Genomic DNA, 20,436 nt, shown 5'->3' with positions numbered 1-20,436 from the left:
CATATAGCAGTGCTGACCTCTAACAGTGAGAAGACTCTTCAAGACCGACTGAAAAGACTCAAGAGATTCAGGGTATGATAGACACCATAAAGTGAAAATTATCCACAGACCCGCTGTCAAATATGCAGCTGACAAATCAACCAGCAGCTGCTCTTTGACATGTTTGACATGTTGAAGCTTATTGGACAGACTCAATACCGCAGCATGACAGCTTTAGCAGCCACAAAGCTTCTAGAGTTTCAAAGCTCCTGCAGAGGAGAAAAGCCTTTTTTTAACATCCAGGATGAGTTATTTATCAGGCAGCGAGGGCTCCTGCATGTCATCATCAAGTTACAGAGTGGTCAGAGACAAGGTTATTGATCAGACGATGGTTAAAGAGCCATGTCAGTAGTTCTTCAAATGAATGGATGCTTTGAAATTAAAGCTCACTATCACAATGGAGATAGTTATTTCATGTCACTCTGCTGAAAGCAATTATTGCTGCTTTTATTATCACTGGACTTTAAAATTTAAATATTTTAAAGAGGACTGAAGACATTTTTTGATTAATTCAAGCTTCTGTCAGTGATATTGTATTGGTTTTATATTGCATTTATGTAACATGGCATGTTTGCTCCATTTTTACCCCTCGACCATCTTCTGGCCAAAGGAGTATTGTAACCCGTTTTGTCGTCCATCCGTCTGTCTGTCCATTCAATGACATAATAGCATTATCTGAAAAATGCATTTAGATGTCTGCACCAAATCTATACTGTGGATGCATCTTAGCATAGAGCAGAAGAATATGGAAAATAGGTGACCTTGACCTACTTTTTCAAGGTCCAATGTCCTTGTGCAGTTATAAAATCTGAGTACTTTCACATATAAATATGTATGTAATAAGTTTTACACAAAGACAATCTAATTTAAATTATAGGGCAGTAACAGAATTTTACACTATATTTGGCTGAGGGGGATTAAAAGTGTGCAGCACGTCATGTTATAACCTGTTTTCTTTTACTACATGCAGTGCTTTTGTCTTTTTTTTGTCTTAATTTTAATGACGACATTTTTGTCATGGCAGGTGATTTCATGTATAGAATGTGTTTGAACCACAAGAATGTCATTAATTCTTTAATTAATTGAAGTGCTTTTGTCTTTTCTCTGCAGGAGTTTCAGAGGATGGTGCTGGTAGATGAGTCAGGAATGGAAGGCACATCTGCTTACCTTACAGTCAACCAGCTTCTCACCAGGATGTAGACAAAGTATGAGGCCAGAAAAAGAGGCATGGACCGCTGCATTATTTGTACATACTGCTGCAAATGTAATGTTAAGGGCACAGATGCATTATTGTGGTGCTTGAGTCTAATTCAGTGATGAATGCGTACACTTAAACATGAATAAATCTCCGCCATGTCAATTGAGACATTAGTGTTATTGCTCTGTACAGCTTACAAGGGCCATGGATTGCATGTAGCAGCTTCTCCACATCAGTGTTACCCTGATGTAGTGGCTGCTACTCACTTTTCTAAGAAGAAAACTCCCAATCCTTCACATGGGAAACAGCTCGGAAATGTGATGGAAATTCACTTCAGATGGAGGAAGGATCAGAGGTGATGAATTGTTTCTTTTAGTGGAAAATAAATCCAGATGCAAAGCAACAAAATGCTACCATTACAGAAGGTAATAAAAGTTCAAATCCACAAAGTTTATGGCATAATTTCTAAAGTTTTTATTGTATTTCAGCATACCAGGCCATGATTTTTAGTATGACTAGCGTTAAATGCTGTAAAGATGTATCCTTAATGTGGTGCAGTGGTCCTGCAAGCAATTTCCTGGGTGGAAATGTAACAAAAAAAATGTAACAGAACATTTTAGAGAACCAAATTGAATTATATTTATTTGTTGCTGAGTGTAAAAATGTCATGAACTGTGAGTCACAAGAAAAATGAGACCAGTGAAGCCCAAGTTCAGTTTTTTTTCCTTTTTTTTCCCCCTAAAAAATCTTGCAACCCATTTTGGGTCATAAAACACCATTTAAAAATGATTAACTGTAGATTTTTTCAGAATGTTTCATGACTAGAAAGCAGTTAATGAGTGGTGATGTATAAGTTCAGGTCCTGTCTGATTTATCTCTGAAGCACATTAATCCACAGCATCTGTGTCAGCCTTGGTGTGTTTGTTGATCCATTCCCATAAATGTTCATGTTAGCTTAATTAAATGTGCCTCTGTTTGTGCTTTTATCATTTGGGGATGTTTCAGCGCTTGTATCTATGTAACTACATGTGTACATTCATATGGCTGGAAAATATGTCTGTCTAAACAAGATTTAAGAGGTCCTGGGACTAGAGCTAACTGTGGCCTTCTATGGTAAACGTGTGGGCAGCAGAAGGAGAAAACAGCAGAAAATAGACAGTGACATTAATGAATGTGAGGCTGAAGCTTCAGGGTCACTCTTGAAGACACAAAAAAAGGCTCACATTCCCAGAGATGGTCGAGCAGTCGAGGTTCTTGTCTTCATCAACCTTTAGCTTTGTTGGTTGGAGATCCCATCTGTCACAAATGCATGTTGTTTAACTTGTCATGTCTGTCAAATAGCTTATTTCAGTCAACAGAAAACTACTATTACAGAAGAACACATGCACAATAACACACACATCCTCCTACTGTACTTTAATGTTACTGCATATACATAGACTGGTGTTCTGACTGCACTGCAAAAAAAAAAAAAAAAAAATCTGGTTGTTTTTACAGAAAAAAACTGGCAGCTGTGGTTACCAGCACAATACTGTAAAAAAACACATCAAACCATAAACAGATTTACAGAGTAACATGTAGATTTAACATTTTAAACATGTATATTTAATATTGGATATCAGTGATATTTACATGTTTAGAATGTTAAATTTACTTCTTTATTACTTTTTTTATTTTCACAAAAAGTATGAGAATAAGCTCTTTTTCCAACATTATGGTCTTGCAGTTTAAACGGTATCACATTTTTATTTTATTGATTTTATTTTACGTTTATTTAACGAGGAAGTCCCATTGAGATTAGGAATCTCTTTTGCAAGGGAGACCTGGCCAAGGTAGCAGCTATAAGTCCAAACAACATAAAACACATACATGATACACAATTAACAATAAAACACAATAATAACTGTTCAACCATAATGACATCAAGAAAAACAGTGACATTCCTCGTTCACTGCATTCTCCATGATACTTTTAAAATCATTCATAGAAATGAATGTATGTAGTTTTACAGTTTTACATTGTTTTTCAATTACAGTTTTATTCTCTAAAAACAATAGAAATACATAATTTCTATATACAAATCTAATAATAAATAAAATGGTTTTCTTAACATACTCTCCCTGTAAAAACTATGTATATATATATATATATATATATATATATATATATATATATATATATATATATATATATATATATATATATACATACACACACACACACACACACACATATATATATATATATATATATATATATATATATATATATATATATTTTTTTTTTTTTTTTTTTTTTTTTTTTTTTTTTTTTTTTTTTTTTCAAATAAGCATCTACATCAGCATATGACATATGAACTATTCCAAGGTGAAACAACATACAGACATCAAACCCCACCCACCCAAAGGCTCAGAGAGAAGGAAAAATAAATAAAGAGAAGAGGCGGCACACATTTAGAAACTACAGTTATATTTCATTTAATTTTTAACACAAAAATCTTTTCAAATAAATAATGGGCTTGAGAGTGGTTTGGACCAGCTCTATATGTAAAGTGTGATGAGATAACTTTTGTTATGATTTGGCGCTACATAAATAAAATTTGATTGATTTGAGTCATTGATTGAAATAAACAACTTTGCATTTTATTTGCAACTTTTTGGTGTTAATTCTACTGTCATTTTTTACAGTGTGTAGTGTCCATGTACTGTATAGTAGTATGAGCAATTATAGATGAGTGTGGTTGTTCCGAGTCCTATTTCATTCGCACATTTGGTATTTTACTACAAACAGAACTTACACATTGACACATTGATTTATATTCAGTTTTGTGCAAACATACAGCAGGTGTGCATGTCATTCTGTTTTTTTTTTTTTTATTATTACAATTATTGTTTATTCTATGTTCCTGAGTGTGCAGATGGTATATAAATGTGTGTTTGTATTTAAAGGTGTGGCTTCCAACATTTTTCAGAGGGACACATGAAAGTATTCACATCAGAGTTCTTTACAAGTCTTTCATCCTTATATTAAAAAGGAAAAAAGACAAAAGCTGCTGACAGATGAGGGAAAGACAGAGCAGAGGGAGGAGGAGGAGAGGAAGGTGAGATGAGGAGGAACAGGAGTTTCCAGTGTGTCAGAGAAAAACAGGAAGAAAAGAGGGAGTATATGACATACAATGCAAACTATAGTATTGCCTGAGGACACAGACATACAGGAACATGAACTCTTTCTCCTTTTGCTTTTCGTCCTCCTTTCTCCCTGCTACTGTCTCCCTTCAATACTTTTCCGTTTCCTTTCTTTCAGTGTTTACACCAACTAGGGCATCGTTCTGTTCAGTATCTAAACAGCATTAAATATGAAGAGAATGAGGTAATACACTCTGAAACAGATTTTTGCAGTTGATGTCCATTTCATATTTTGTTTTAATGATCAAAGAAGTCATGTTTTCATTATTTTAAATGTCTACCATTTAATCTCTGTGCACTGCAAATTATTTGGTTCTTACCGAGATTAAAAAAAAACTTAGATTTAGAAGAGTTTGATAATGTATCTTGTTTTAAGAGTTAATTTCTTTTTTTAAGTGTTCATACATCTGTAGACATGCTTATGTCTACATTTAACAATCTTTATTTAAGAAATGTTGTCAAGTGAAATTATTTTGCTGCATGGACAGATATCTCACTTGTTTTGTTTTTCCTCAGATTTTGTGTGTTTATCTTGTTTTTAGACACCATTTTTTGCAGTGTGGTTTTCTTCACCACATCTGATGTATTTACATAATAAAATGTTGGCAGAGTGTTTGCACAGTTGCTCCTCAAAATTTCTTGGTAACTTCCAATAAGAGTAAGAAGAAGCAATGAAGTAAGAGACAAATCAAGACAGGCCAGGAATTAGCCACAGGCATGTGAGGCAAACACAAAGATATGGAGACAACAGAAATGCACCACATGATGCCGTGTACTGTCAAAAAAAAAAAAAAAAAAAAAACCTGCTTCAGCTGATTTAAAGAGCAAGCAACAAGCTTTAGGAAAACATGAATGAATTCTTAAAATAAAATTTGAACACATATATACTGACAGTTCATTTTAAAATAAAATAGTTTTTGATTTTTTAAATGAAGTGTCACTTATGTTAAATGTCTTAAAGGTAAAGGGGCTTGTCTAAAGTTTCTATGTAGAATTTTAAAGTTGGTTTTGTGTTGCATAACTTAGAAGATAATACAATGTCCTGGCGGATTAGAAAGTACACTTGGAGATTCAGTTTTTTATATATATATATATATATATATATATATATATATATATATATATATATATATATACATACATATATACACACACACACACACATATATATATATATATATATATATATATATATATATATATATATATATATATATATATATATATATATACACACACATACATATATATATATATTTTTTTTTTGTTTTGTTTTTTTTGTTTTTTGTTTTTTTGTTTTTTTTTGTTTTGTTTTTTTGTTTTTATTTCTTCTCACTTTACACATATACCTAGTTAGTCTGTTATGCAAAGGGTATTCAGAAAATTGCAGATCCTGTGCAGGGAAATATGCGATAGCCCAAACCTGTTCTGTCTTAATGGAGATACGGAAGAGCAGCAGCAGGGTTTTCTTCTGTTTTAAGTCTCCCCAATACATGAAAAAAACAACAACCCATCACATTTTGACACATGTCTTTATGTGCCTTTTTACTTACATGCTTTTTTGTTGGTGGTGGAATTTAGTTATTTTACGATCATGATTTGCTTCCTTGTGTGCACATGTCCCACCAAAACAACTTTTCTCCCACCACTATGTTTGCAAATGCACAGCTGCATCATCCTGCTCTCAGTGCCGCCAAACACATTGTACCTCTTATCCAGAATGATAGTGGAGGGAACCTGACCTATTCACAGCACTGACTCAGTACTGATAAAGTGTGTGGACAGATTTTTCCAGCTTTCCCACTGGAAACTCACGCCAAAACCTACCATGCTGCTCTCCATCAAGGATGCTCCATCAGGTCATTGAAGGCTGGGCTTGAGTCCATGCTGATCATGATCACATCCATGACTTGTCTTACAGGTCTAAAGTTTGCAGGTTGTGTCTTGCAAACTCCCATTTTTCTTTGTAATTACAGGTATTACCCCACACCCCTGAAGGGGGGGCTAGGGGTATTGGTTTTGGTTTGTTTGTTTGTTTGTTTGTTTGTTTGTTAACACTTTAGCAGCAAAACTATTGGTTGAATTCATACCAAACTGGGTTTATAGATTGCCAGTGACCCAGAATAGATGTGATTATATTTTGGGAAAAGTAGGTTAAAGTTAAGTTTTTTTTTAGTCAATTTTTAATTTTTCTTTCCCCATTTACTTATAATGGGCGAAATTTCACATGTCTATAGAAACATAATTTTTGCTTCAGTTGGCTTCAAACTTGGCACATAGAGGCAATTGAAATGCTGACATCAGCACACACATAAACATGATGACATCAGCTGGATCAATGGCAAAATATGCGAAGGGTGGGGTTTGTTGTGCCTAACACCACTTGTTTTATAGATGGAAATGAAACACAAATTAAGCTGGAAACAACAACCATCTGTGCTTTTTAGATTTAAATCCATAATGCACCAGCAAAGTCACAAACCCTGTTTTGTGTAGCAGCACTTTTTGCAGCTTTGTGCATTGGATTGTGGGGATCATTTACACACTACAGAGGACAGACAGAAGAATCATTGAAAATCCTCCAAACTCTGACCTTTGTCTGAGTCTAGACACTGAAACTGTCCTGCAGGAAATTTTGAAACTATCATATCCTGACTATGAAGTTAAAGTAGTTTTCAAGGAATTTTACAAATTTTGTCAATCTCTAATCTGACACCAAATCGCTAAACCCTCATAGATTTATTTTATATCACTTGTCAATGCCAAAAAACATGTTATATAATTGTTGGTTCTAACGGTGGTTCAGGAACCACGTGTATTATTTGAACATCTCCATGCTCTTGTCATATAGAGCATCAAATTATCAACTTGTTTTGTCAAAAAGCATCACTGATAAAAAATGAAAACACTGTCAGGGGTTGACATAGTCCTTGGACTTGTTTCATGTACCATTTTAAATCCTCAGGGGCGGATCGCATGAACCTTGCCCCCCAGCTGCTTCCCTAACTCTTATGTTCTTAAAACTGAAGTTGAAAAAACAAACCACTACCATGTCTAAGCCCTTCTCACCGCATTTAAACAAACAATAAATCCATCAAAAGTGATTTTAGAAGTGTTTTATTCTTTGACTCCACTACATCTCAGAGGCACTGATTACAGTAAACCTAGTACTTGTAGTGGAATATTTTCATTCTGCTGTTAATACTTTTAATTTCTAAGAGCTGAGCACTTTAGTTTGGTGTGAACGCTTGTCTTATTCCAGCTGTGCATTAAGAACATATGGGTGGTGTGTTGATCCAGGGCATGATATAACAATAAATAGTTTTAAAAGTATGTGGATGTTTTGTGGAATCTGTTTACATATATTTGGGGATTCCCATATACTGTCTTCCCATGCCACCCTGCAAAGACCTCTTGTTTTTGCATTGCCACCCTGTATAAAATTTCTTTAGACCCACCACCAATGCAAACAGGCTTCCATACATCCATACAATGGTTGTTTTTTTTTTTTGTCAGGGCTTCCATTTGTAAACCAGTGTTTAATGTGACAATGATGAGGAACTATGGGTAATTCCCTCAGGAATCATCTATCGAAATGTCGTCTTATGGGAAATGCCCATATAGGGCTGGAACTGCCTGTGGGAGAACCCTCCAGTACTTCATGATTTGACAGTGGAACATCTCTGAGGCCTCACAGACTTAATGGGAACTCAAACATCTGAGTCGATATGAATGGACAACACAACTGGACCAAAGAGACAAAGAGAGATGTCATATTTGTTATTATATTTTGCATAGTGTCCATTAGTTAAAATATTTCACCACATTTAGTTATAAAATACACATAACCTAAATGAAGCGTCTCATGCGTTCCTTTGGCTTAACCCATAAAGATCCAAACATCCACCTGCAACCAAAACCATCTACTGATCTAAACTCTTTACTACCTGTCGATCCACTAATTCTATCAATACATGTAAATAATTGGTGTAAAATGCAGTTATTCATCTTTTTTTGGTCATCAGATATGACCCATTTGGACGTTCAGAGGCTCCGTAGTTACCATGGAAACACAGTCATCTTCTGCAACATTGATTCACCAGTAAAATCCATGGACAGTGGATGGACACACTGGGTTTATGTTCAATTAATGATAGATTTGACTGAAAAAGTCACTTTTTCTTCAGTTTTCTCTGTTTTATGGTAGAATAACCCTCAAGTTTATTCTGAGCTTTTATGAACATCTATACAATCAGTAAATTAAATATTGGAAAATACCAAATTTTCACCAGAAAGATACAAAACACAGAGGATTATTTCAAAAATAAATGGTGACAAATCACTCAAGAAATGTTAAATATAGAGAAAAAAAATCATTTGGGAACTACTACAAAAGTAGCACTGGGTCTTTATGGGTTAAAACACAGAATTGTCCTTGCACAAAAGTACCATAATAACCTCACTCTGTCCCACAACACCTTACCTCTTTCAGCAATTCACACTTTTTTCTATTCTCTCCATCTCCACCACCTTTACCCCCTTTTCCCACAGCATTTTCCCGTGTTTATCCTAATTATGGAAAAACCTGCAGGACTCATTCTCCTGTGTTGCCCTATCCTTAAAATATCCCTATCACCTTTATGTGTCGGCTGTGACTTTTATAGCAGCCCTCTTTACTACTATCCTTTCACCGTTTTGTTGTAACCTATTTTTTCCCTCACCTGCTGAAACAAAGCATCAAGAAACCCAAATATTTATGTGACTGCGGTCCTGGGGTAAAGATATATCAATGGTTAGACGACAGGCTTTAATATACTGTGAATACATACATGTACTTTGTCAAACATGCAGCCTATATAATCCTCTGCAGAGGCGCTCATGGACATATACCAGGAGATTTTAACTCATAATTGAAGGTTTAACATCAAGCACTGCAGCCTTTTTTTTTTTTCTTCTTCTTCTCAACAGGTAACTGAAGTAAGGTTTTCAAAATGTACTCTAAAACCCCTGCATAATATTTGTGGTTCCACTTTACTACTGAGGCTAATACATTATAGTAAAACCATGAGAGCATACAGTGGTTAGCTAAATCCCAGTTAAACATCAGGAATGTGAATCCCATAATGCTGCATTCACAGTTTGCATGAAAGCGTCCACCACCACCACCACCACCACCACCACCCACGGCTGAACAGCTGTTGTTGATCATGATCCTAATGGAACCTCTCATGTAAGCATCTTGTGATTGGACAGAGTTAATGCTGATCCCATATGTTGCTATTTATGCTGTGTCAATATTAATAATCAACATAACAGCAGATCTAATGTACATATACGTCTGTCATGTTCACTTGCTTTCATGTACTGTATAGATTACAGCTGTTGTGTGAGGGAAAAGAGAATGGAAACAAATCTTTTAGGACTCTTTCCACCCTGTTTCCTCTCATAAGTAGGGATGGATGTGGTAAATATGAAGGGTTGGATGTGGACCAAACCACAGGACAAACATTTTGAAGTGCAATACGTTGGTTCTCACACATACTGCACAAACACACACACATACGGTCATCTTCAGTCAAGCTGTTGGTGCTAATCTCTGCTCATTTTTCTGCAGTGAAGTTCACCCACCTATGGTTTTATGTCAGCTGGGTTTCATACCACAAAAAATCCTGAGGTACCATTACCCACAACCACATCAAAAACCCATGTAAATGAGTTTCTTCAGGCTCACCTCCTTCTGCCTCACACAGAGGTGCTAAATGTGTAGCTCTAAGCTGCTCTTTTTTCTCTGATTTACACCAGTATAAAAAATAAAAGCCTCATCCTTGTCTATTCAGTCTTACCAACTGATTTTTTTTTTTATCATTTCTTATACTTTTCTCAGTTCTATAACACTGACCCTTGTTTTTTCTGTCACATTTTCTACACATCTCTTTCTCATTTTTGATTTTGCTTAGACTTTTAACTCAGATGTTTATAATTTAATATATTTATGTATCAACATTTTGGGAAACTTGGACACCTCCAACTGAGCTGGTATAGTTAGAACGTCAAAGAGTTGGTTTCCTGCCACACACTTTTCACATAATAATGTACAAACTACATTTCATGAGTTGCTTATAGCTGATAATTGTAACTTTAACATAAAATGTAAAAAAAAAAAAAAAAAAAAAAAACACACCTTATGGTATACAACTGTAAATGCACTCATTTACTCTGTAGGGATTAGGAATTTTCAGTGCACAGTACATTTGACAACAATGTATTTCCAGTTTATATCCCTTTTGTTTTAATAAGTAAACACTGAAACCATAAAAATTGCTCTAAAATCTTCTGCTATCTGCTGAAGCCAACTTTGCAGGCATTAATCCATACTCCAACAGTGTATAAATGACTGTAAATAGCAACTTTTATTCTATATCCTTCCTTTTTCATGTCAGAATTCCTATTTCAAAGCTGCCTTAAATGGCAAAATGTACATTTGCAAGAATGCTAATCTCTGCTAATTTTTTGAAAAGTACTTATATTAGAAATTATTTCATATTGATCAAGTTAATTTTAAAACCAACAATAAGACGTTCCTGTTATATATTTGTATGTGACATGACATGTATGTGGTACAAGGCAAAAAGACACCTCATATACTAGTTAATAGGGGAAAAAAATGCCAAAAGACTGAGCCCAGGCAGAAATTTACTTTACTCTTAACCGTTCTCAAAAGGTTTGGAAGTCTACAAGTAAATGATTCTACAAGAGGAAACAGATACCTGAGAAAATTACAAATACAGTATGTCTGTACATCTCTGAATATATTGCTGCTAAACTGGTTACAATAATAATGGTTACAAAACATTTTAGCAAGCACAGGATCCTGTTTCAGCCTTGTTTATTATTTCTGAGGATTTTCTGTCTGTCACGTTTATTTCAATCTCACATGGACTACCTGGTAAGAAAAGGCCAAAGAATAGAATAAAAAACAACAGAAAATGAGAATAAAGCAAACAGTGTACCAAACATGAAAATTATTTCATAATTAATCCATTGCACGAAAATGTATTTAGGAACATCAGCTTAAATAAGGTGAGCATCAGGTCAAGGGTTAACATTTCTTATCTTGGTCGACAGAAGCCAAAATAGCCAAAATAACAAGTACAATATACCACTATCACAAGTTCCTTGTCCTAAAGTCCATGTACATACATTTAGAATAACAGTCTGACACGATCCTAAATGAGCACAAGGATGCTGTGTTATACTGGAAATAGGAGAGCAGTGCAAGGCCTCTGAAACAGAACTGAAAGTGTGCAGCGTGTTCGCATTTTAATATCATTTTAAAGATATATTATATAGTGCTCCAACATGGTACCTACTCCCTCTGCTAGACGTTGTTCATTGTGTGTATTTTTGGACGCAGTGGCTGTTCTGACTCTGCAACAAACCACTCAGATGTTCCACCACATCCATGGCTGACAAGCAAAAGCTAGGATAATTACTGTGCTAACAAGTTTACAACAACAAAACAGCGTTTCATAGTTGATCATATTATTTAGGTTGATTCAGATCTATCACGTACCTTCAGGAATGTCTGAGTATACATCTGGTATTTCATAAGTAATGCTGATGAAGTATTTGTTCTCTTTACTATAAGAACCATGACGTAACTTCTAACTCTCTATTCACAGTTAATTAACAAGGCTGACTTTCCCTCTGTGTTCAGACGTTAGTTATTAAGACTGGTGACAGTTGTAAAAGGCCATATGGCTAACAGGAAAGACTGTGCTTTACAGAGCAGCGAAGTGGTAAACTATAGCTTAGACTTGGATCTATGAGGGACTCCAGCAGAGTAACACATTGGCATATTGTACCACCATCATATACGGAGCGGAGGGTGTAAAGAAACAGCTCCCAACACTAGTGCACTGACTGAAAATACAATTTAAGATGCTTGAATGAAACATACTTTCAAATAATTTTAAAATCTACAGCTGCTTTCTACTCTGATAAATTCGCTGAAAGGATCTGTATGAGGTGCATGTTTGTAACAGAAAAAGAACAGGTATAGTTGCTACGAATTCTGCTTGAATATACGTTGAGGGTATAAGCACATAAAGCAGGGATATTCAGACAGTCCCCAGCCCTTTCAAACACTCTTAAAACCCATCCTCGGATCTTCCTTTGTTCAAGAAGTGCTCATTACAGAAACGTTCCAGTGTTTCCATTTTTCCTTGATCTCCGGTCTCCTCCAGGTTCTCTAATACTGAATTGTTCAGCCTATTAATGTATTTATTGCTTGTCTACGCTATGAAGCTAGTTTGCCTCACTATATCATTTTTTTTTACGAAAAAGTAAAAATGATAACACTTTATCGCATGAACAGTCAGTGTGAGTAGGAACAACACACATGCATCCATTCAGCTAGTGTGAACATTGCACATTCAATTACACTGAGATCAATGAGTCAAAATCCATGTTATGATGAAGCTGTAATCTGTATCACAGCACTACTGTGTCAGACTCACACCTGGACACAACAGACACAAACCGACTGAATCACCAACATGTGTGACATGTCCTCCAGTCAGTCCTGAGGCCCAGCTCAAACACCCCTACAGATACATGTGACACACGTCACACCGCTGTGTGGACTGAATTCTCATTTTCATTTGCGGGCTGCTTCCTGCTAAACTGGCTAAAGCTGGCAGCCCTACACCTTGCCCTTGTCCCGCCTTCTCCGTCTCTGGCCAGGCCGTGGGTGGCTAACGGGGGTAGTGTACTGTAGCGACCCACAGGGGGTGCGCTCTGTCCTGGGGGAACACTGGCATCCTTAGCAAAGAGACTCTGGATGAGTTGGAATTTTTCCTTCTCTTCCTGTAGAAAGAGGTCGACCAGGAGCTTCTTTTCCCGTTTAAGCTGTTCAACGATGGTTTTGGGAACATCAGGGATCACCCAGGCAACTACGAGGCTGAGGAACATCACCAGGTTCTGGAAAAAGAAGAAGGCAAATTAGAGAAAGATAAGAAGGGGAAAACAAAGGGATACAGCTTTTATTTTATAAGAGAAAAGTAATAGAAAAATGGCAGTTGAGGATCAATGTGTAATCAAGTACTAGAAAGGAGAGACATTCATGAAGAAGATTTATTTTAACATATAAAGTGTTGATTGAGAGACCCTTTAAATGCTCCAATAGCATAGCTTCATATTGAGTGTATAATCTTTGGACCACTTAGGTGCTGAATGAGAAATGATGCCAAAGCTTGTGGGACTTTTAAGGGACTCCTGTACAAGAACTTGTCAGCAGAGGTAATGAAGGAGAACATCTAGAACAGCTTTGGTGTTGAAGGACATTTGGCTTTGGATTTGTAAACATGCAGCTGTTTCTAAGAGCAGACTGATAATGGACTGATACATCTGGTAATATTCCTTATGCATGATTCGCATTATTAGAAATGACTGGCCCACACACACACACACACACACACACACACACACACACACACACACACACACACACACACACACACACATATGCATGTAGACACAACTATCCTGAATTATCTGACCTTGTATTGCATAAATTAACTCCACAAATTCTATTTACACTAACACATATGAAACCTATCTATGCAAAACAGTCAGTGCTTTAACTTTGTTGCATGTTCAAGACCCCTGACTGGTTTATATTTTTGTTTTTCTCTTCATATTATTTCTTCATATTTTTAGGTCTTGACCCCAGACCCACAGGCTGACTGAATTCAGTGTCAGTCTCCAAACAAAACTCAGTGAGCTCATACCTGAAACAGTATGACGAACGCCAGTCTTGCTGCGAGGACACACCAGTACTGTTTGGAGAACTGGTACGCATCTGCAGACCAGGGGGGCTCTCTGTAGTCCTTATACCTGAAATGAAAGACACAATCAAAAACTGAGTCATGTTCAGGATCTGAAACTCAATCCACAGATAATCTGAGGAGTGTAGCACCACTGATGACTCCAACACGTTTCATCAGAAGATGCCCATCGATGCTGAATCTGTCTCATTTAATCCATCAGGTGTTTGTCATCTGAACCCAGCTTTCCTCCTCCACCATCCTCTTGTTATCCTCCTGGGACTTTACCCGACTGAGAACAAGCATTACTAAAAACATGACTCCTTCTTTCAACATGAGACCTGACTCAAAGTGTAATAAACTTTATTAGGATTCCTTTCCTTTGACTTTTTTTTGTAGTAAACACTATATTCTGCTAACAAAACAAACCTGAACCACATGTTGTGCTATTCAAGACAAACTGAAAGACAGGGAGGGGAGAACGGACCACATTTTTGTCCTGTTATATTATCAAGAGAGACAGAAGAAATGATGGAAAAGATTATGAAGGAGATGTGCCTCTATATTTAATCTGCTGTATTACATTCTTTGCTTTTATTTATTGCTACCATGTTCTTTTTTTAATTATCTTTGAGAGTCTTGTGCAATATGTGTGGGTTATGTGATTGCATCTTTGTTCTATAATACTTCTGTGTTATTAATTGGCAGCTTCACCTGTGCAGCTGCTGGAGTCTAATACAAATATCCCTAAGGGAACAATAAAGTGTATCGTATTGTATTGTAACATATAAGGCCAATTTGTCAGATTTATCCTTTATTTATCCAGAAGGTCCTAGTAGTTGCTTTTCCATTGACCCTCAAATTGCATGAATATAACTTGTGCATAAAAATTTACCTAATGGAAAAACGACAATGTCACCAAAACTCTTGTTTTTTGATGAAAAGTTTTTGCACTGGCAAGAGGTGATTTTTTTGGGGGTGTAACGCAAATGGTATATCATGCAAAACTGCAATGGAAAGACCTGTTTCTGCAACTACAGTCATGTGAATTAAAAAAAAAAAAATACGGATGTTGATGGACATTACAACAAGTGAAGAAAAAGAGTTTTAAAAGAAACATGGCTCATTTGTGTGGACACACTAGGAGACCGAATCATTTTTAAATTTAGAACGGGGTAATATATAATAATAATAATAATGAATATATCCATAAATCAACATGATATTTACATTCATCGCTATGTTTATGGCATGACTTCTCATGTCATCTCGCGATAATGAATAAACAAATCATTGCATTTGTGATTTAATGGAAAAACTGACATTAAGTGCTTCTGTTTTTTCGACATTTAGTAAACATTGATAACATTTTGCGTAGATGTCCAATGGAAAAGCAACTAGTGAGACGCAAGATTCGGGTCAAAATGGTAGCAACAGATAGTTTCATACAGAAAACACACTAAATGTATAAAAGGGACATAAAAAAGATGAAAGAATAAAAGAGAGGTGAAAAAAGTAAGGAAGAGGCATATAATCTATGACTCACTCTACAGAGGTTTAGCCATGTTTCTATCATATTAATATAGAATTTATTTTCCTGGGTTGGTTGAGGATGTGGTCTCCTCCAGTAAAATATACAGAGTACAAAACAGCTGTACTGTATGTCTGTTTTAGTAATCTGAGACATGTGGAGTCAGTTCAAGGTCAATCTTTAGTTCTTATTTCCAAAACCAGGTCGCTATACAGACAGAAAAATGTTGAAACTCAAGTGTCCCTTATTTGTCACCTTTAGACTGCTGATTTTAAACACACCAGCAGAAGTATGAACAACTCATTTCACAGTGTTAAGTGGATCTGCAGGTTTCATGCTGCTTTGCTGCATGGAGATTATAAGAGGCCATAAAAATGAAAACAAGATGTAGTAATGTGCCAGGTCTACCACTGCAACAATAAACCTGCTGGTACGTAGTGAAACAATAAAGAATCATATAAAATAGTTAAGCTCTGCTAATATGGAGATGGAAAACAAATGTAAAATAAGTCCTATTAATAAATGCCTGGGTCGTCTGTGATCTTAATCCCTTTCAAATCTAGCTTGTAAGTTACAACTTCCATCACCTATTTCAGCAAATGCAGAAGTTCTTTGATTATATTAGTCCTGTGTGAATCAACATGTCTGTCATTTGGTGGGGTTTAAAATGTGTTTTCCTTTGCACATTTATTCTGCCTATTTCTTGGTCGAGCACTATAAAGACTAGCTAGAAGCGATAAATAAAACTTTTAAAAGTGTTTTGGGTGGAGGTTCAGGTGGCTTTTGCTGTGAAATAGATTAAACATTCACTAAAAGAACATAAATGTGTAAAAGAACATAAATCCTTCCGAAAAAAACGATGAGATGGATAACATGACAGCTATTGTGAAGAGCATTTTTCTATCTTTACTATTTCTAAGTGGTGAGCCTTGACATCAGAACAGGAGGATAACTTCAGTAATCTCTTGTAACAAACAGACTTTGCTTATGTGAATGTGCCACATCAAACACAGGGGTTAATTTCCAAATCACCAGAAGTCATAGGTTTTACTAGTCCTTCACAAAGAGGTCTTAACTGCAATATCTAGAGTTCCCGCCCTGTTAGTTTCTATTGCAGTCCACTGTAAACTCTCTAATGAAGAAAAAAACGACGAGACCCATAAATCCATACGGTAACAGCTGGTTAATGTACATGTGACAAACAAGCCAACTCACTGTGTACTTTGTGTTCAGTTATTTGTGACACAAAGCAAAACTATGAGAGATGTTCAAACATGCTGTTTCCTATTGAAAGCATTCACTCCTCTACATTAAGAGGGCCTCAGAGTTTATTTATGACATAAATGTTTGGAAGCAGTCAGTCATTCCCATATGGAAATACGAAGGAACGCAGGCGGATTCAGTCAAGGTCAACTCTTTGGCAAAGTCCATTGAGTTGACATTAGTGTGGGGTGTGGAGGTTCACTGAGGAAGTGCCTTCAACCACTTCAACCCTGCATTATGTAATGCAAACTATAATGACAATTTAGTTTTATTTTCCTTCTAACACTACAACACTTACTTCTGGGAGTGAAGTGTAGAAGGAAACCTCATGAAATTTGGTAATTATGGAAGGTGGGAACCATAAACACACCTAAATTAAAGTTAATCTTAAAAACTGTAATTAGAGCTGCAGAATTTGGAGTAATGTGATACTGCAATTATTGTAAGCAATACTGTGATTTTGATCTGAGTCTAAATTCACAGGTTGCTCATTTTGAAATTTGTGGGTTTTGTTTCAACTCAAATACACAAACTCAGATCAACATAAACAATAAAAAACTGTGTGTTTTGTAAATATCATTTTGCATGTTTTACACAGTGTACCTCTCTTCACTGAAGACTAAACATGCTGCATTTATTTTTCTACCCATTTCTGCAAATACATTTTTAGTTTTTTTTAGTTTAGTTTATTTCAGACACAAACATAATATAAAACATAGGGGAAAAAATAAAACAAAACAAAAATAAAAAATAGAATAATAGAAAAAGAACCGCTGTTGCGCCTGAAAGAGAGTAGGAAGAAGCCGATGCTTATCCAGTCCTACCCCCTGATTCCAGTCCTCAGATTACTCTAAACCTATCTTTACCTCTGCCAAGGAGGTTATGTTTTTGCCAGGGTTTGTTTGTCTGTCTGTCTGTTTGTTTGTCTGTCCGTTAGTGTGCAACATAACTCAAAAAGTTATGGACAGATTTGGATGAAATTTTCAGGGTTTGTCACCTCCGCCAAGGAGGTTATGTTTTTGCCAGGGTTTGTTTGTTTGTTTGTTTGTTTGTCTGTCTGTTTGTCTGTCCGTTAGTGTGCAACATAACTCAAAAAGTTATGGACAGATTTGGATGAAATTTTAAGGGTTTGTTGGAAATGGGATAAGGAAGAAATGATTAAATTTTGGTGGTGATCGAGGGTGGGGGGGCCCACGGGGGGGGCGCAGACCAGAAAATTTCATCAAAATCGGTCCATAACTTTTTGAGTTATGTTGCACACTAACGGACAGACAAACAGACAAACAAACAAACAAACCCTGGCAAAAACATAACCTCCTTGGTGTGGGGGAGCCCACGGGGGGGGCCACTGATCAGCCTTGGCGGAGGTCTGCGCTCTCCGAGTGCTTCTAGTTACCTCTGCCAAGGAGGTTATGTTTTTGCCAGGGTTTGTTTGTTTGTTTGTCTGTCTGTCTGTCTGTTTGTCTGTCCGTTAGTGTGCAACATAACTCAAAAAGTTATGGACAGATTTGGATGAAATTTTCAGGGTTTGTCACCTCCGCCAAGGAGGTTATGTTTTTGCCAGGGTTTGTTTGTTTGTTTGTTTGTCTGTCTGTTTGTCTGTCCGTTAGTGTGCAACATAACTCAAAAAGTTATGGACAGATTTGGATGAAATTTTAAGGGTTTGTTGGAAATGGGATAAGGAAGAAATGATTAAATTTTGGTGGTGATCGAGGGTGGGGGGGCCCACGGGGGGGGGCGCAGACCAGAAAATTTCATCAAAATCGGTCCATAACTTTTTGAGTTATGTTGCACACTAACGGACAGACAAACAGACAAACAAACAAACAAACCCTGGCAAAAACATAACCTCCTTGGTGTGGGGGAGCCCACGGGGGGGGCCACTGATCAGCCTTGGCGGAGGTCTGCGCTCTCCGAGTGCTTCTAGTTACCTCTGCCAAGGAGGTTATGTTTTTGCCAGGGTTTGTTTGTTTGTTTGTCTGTCTGTCTGTCTGTTTGTCTGTCCGTTAGTGTGCAACATAACTCAAAAAGTTATGGACAGATTTGGATGAAATTTTCAGGGTTTGTTGGAAATGGGATAACGAAGAAATGATTAAATTTTGGTGGTGATCGGGAGTGGGGGGGCCCATGGGGGGGGGGGGGGGGGGGGGGGGGGGGGGGGGGGGGGGGGGGGGCGCAGACCAGAAAATTTCATCAAAATCTGTCCATAACTTTTTGAGTTATGTTGCACACTAATGGACAGACAAACAGACAAACAAACAAACAAACCCTGGCAAAAACATAACCTCCTTGGCGTGGGGGGGCCCACGGGGGGGGCCACTGATCAGCCTTGGCGGAGGTCTGTGCTCTCCGAGTGCTTTTCTAGTTTAAAATGCTTTTTGTAGTTTTAAGATTACACAGGCTGATATTAAGATGACTAATCTGATGAATTGTCCAGCTCTACATTTGATAAAGTTTTTCAAGGTAATTTGAATATTAGTGACCCACAGGATACTGATCTGCCAAACCCTCCTCTAACTGCCCACATTGAGTGGTTTCTTATTACTCCTGTTTTAAATGTTATGCTGATTTACTTCTAGAAAACAGGAGGTTTGAGTGCAGTGTACATCTAGGGGCAGGGAGTGTGGGGTCTGCAGACCCTCATGGCTTTAAGTTACAGCTTTTTGGATTCATTTTCACAACAGATATTTTAGAAGAGTCAGCCTTTTCCCTGTGGGGTACAAAGAACACAGTATACTGTAGCATTTCTTGACAGGCGAGATCTTGGAGACAGTACCTCATTGTTAATCTTAAGAACATCTTTACGAAGAAAAATGCTTCCACCCACACGACTGAATGTACAGACGAGGAAAAAGCCATTGGGATTAATGAACAAAGATGTGCATTATCTGTAGCTATAAAAAGAGCAGTGTTTCAGCCCGCACTCAGCCAAATTCATACAGTGAGGAAATTTAGATAGACATCAAAGAGGCACCATTACATTAAGTAATAAGTATTAATAAGACTTTCTCAAGTCTTGGCTAACATCTGAGCTCCTCTAACTGCCAAATGGAACATGGACAAAGTAATCAGCACAATTGTTTTAGAACAGTTACAAATGAAAGTGCTACAAAGTGCTACCCTCCTCTTTACCTAGAATATATAAAATTACATTTGAGAAGACACAAAAAATATTTCATTTTCTTTCTACAAAGTTGAGCAGTACATGAGGAATGCAAGAAATTGTATTCAAGCTGGAAACTGTCCTGTATAGTAAAATAAATGTGGAGTAAATGTGATGTGATGGATCAGATAACTGACATGATGTGATTTCACATTCACACACATATGAAAAATTCCACTGAAGCCAAAATAGATGAGTTGGGCTGATTGAGCTGTCCCACAGTACTTGAC

General features: G+C 36.7%; 1 protein-coding gene across 2 annotated transcripts in view; it reads right to left on the bottom strand.

Moving 5' to 3' along the window:
• Positions 1–11,102: 11,102 nt before the first annotated feature.
• ano2b (anoctamin 2b) overlaps positions 11,103–20,436 on the bottom strand; it is a 101,089-nt gene continuing 91,755 nt past the window's right edge. For both annotated transcript variants that reach the window (XM_030150482.1, XM_030150483.1), the window contains 2 exons: positions 14,214–14,319; positions 11,103–13,404 (listed from right to left, as the gene is read on the bottom strand). In XM_030150482.1, the coding sequence (XP_030006342.1) occupies positions 13,051–13,404; positions 14,214–14,319 (460 nt within the window). In that variant the 3' untranslated portion in view covers positions 11,103–13,050. The remainder of the gene's footprint in view (positions 13,405–14,213; positions 14,320–20,436) is intronic.

This window comes from Sphaeramia orbicularis, chromosome 12 (genome assembly GCF_902148855.1).
Source record: "Sphaeramia orbicularis chromosome 12, fSphaOr1.1, whole genome shotgun sequence".
In the NCBI taxonomy this organism is placed as follows: domain Eukaryota; kingdom Metazoa; phylum Chordata; class Actinopteri; order Kurtiformes; family Apogonidae; genus Sphaeramia; species Sphaeramia orbicularis.
Note: the sequence above shows the minus strand (reverse complement) of the source record. Positions and strands in the feature narration are given on the sequence as shown.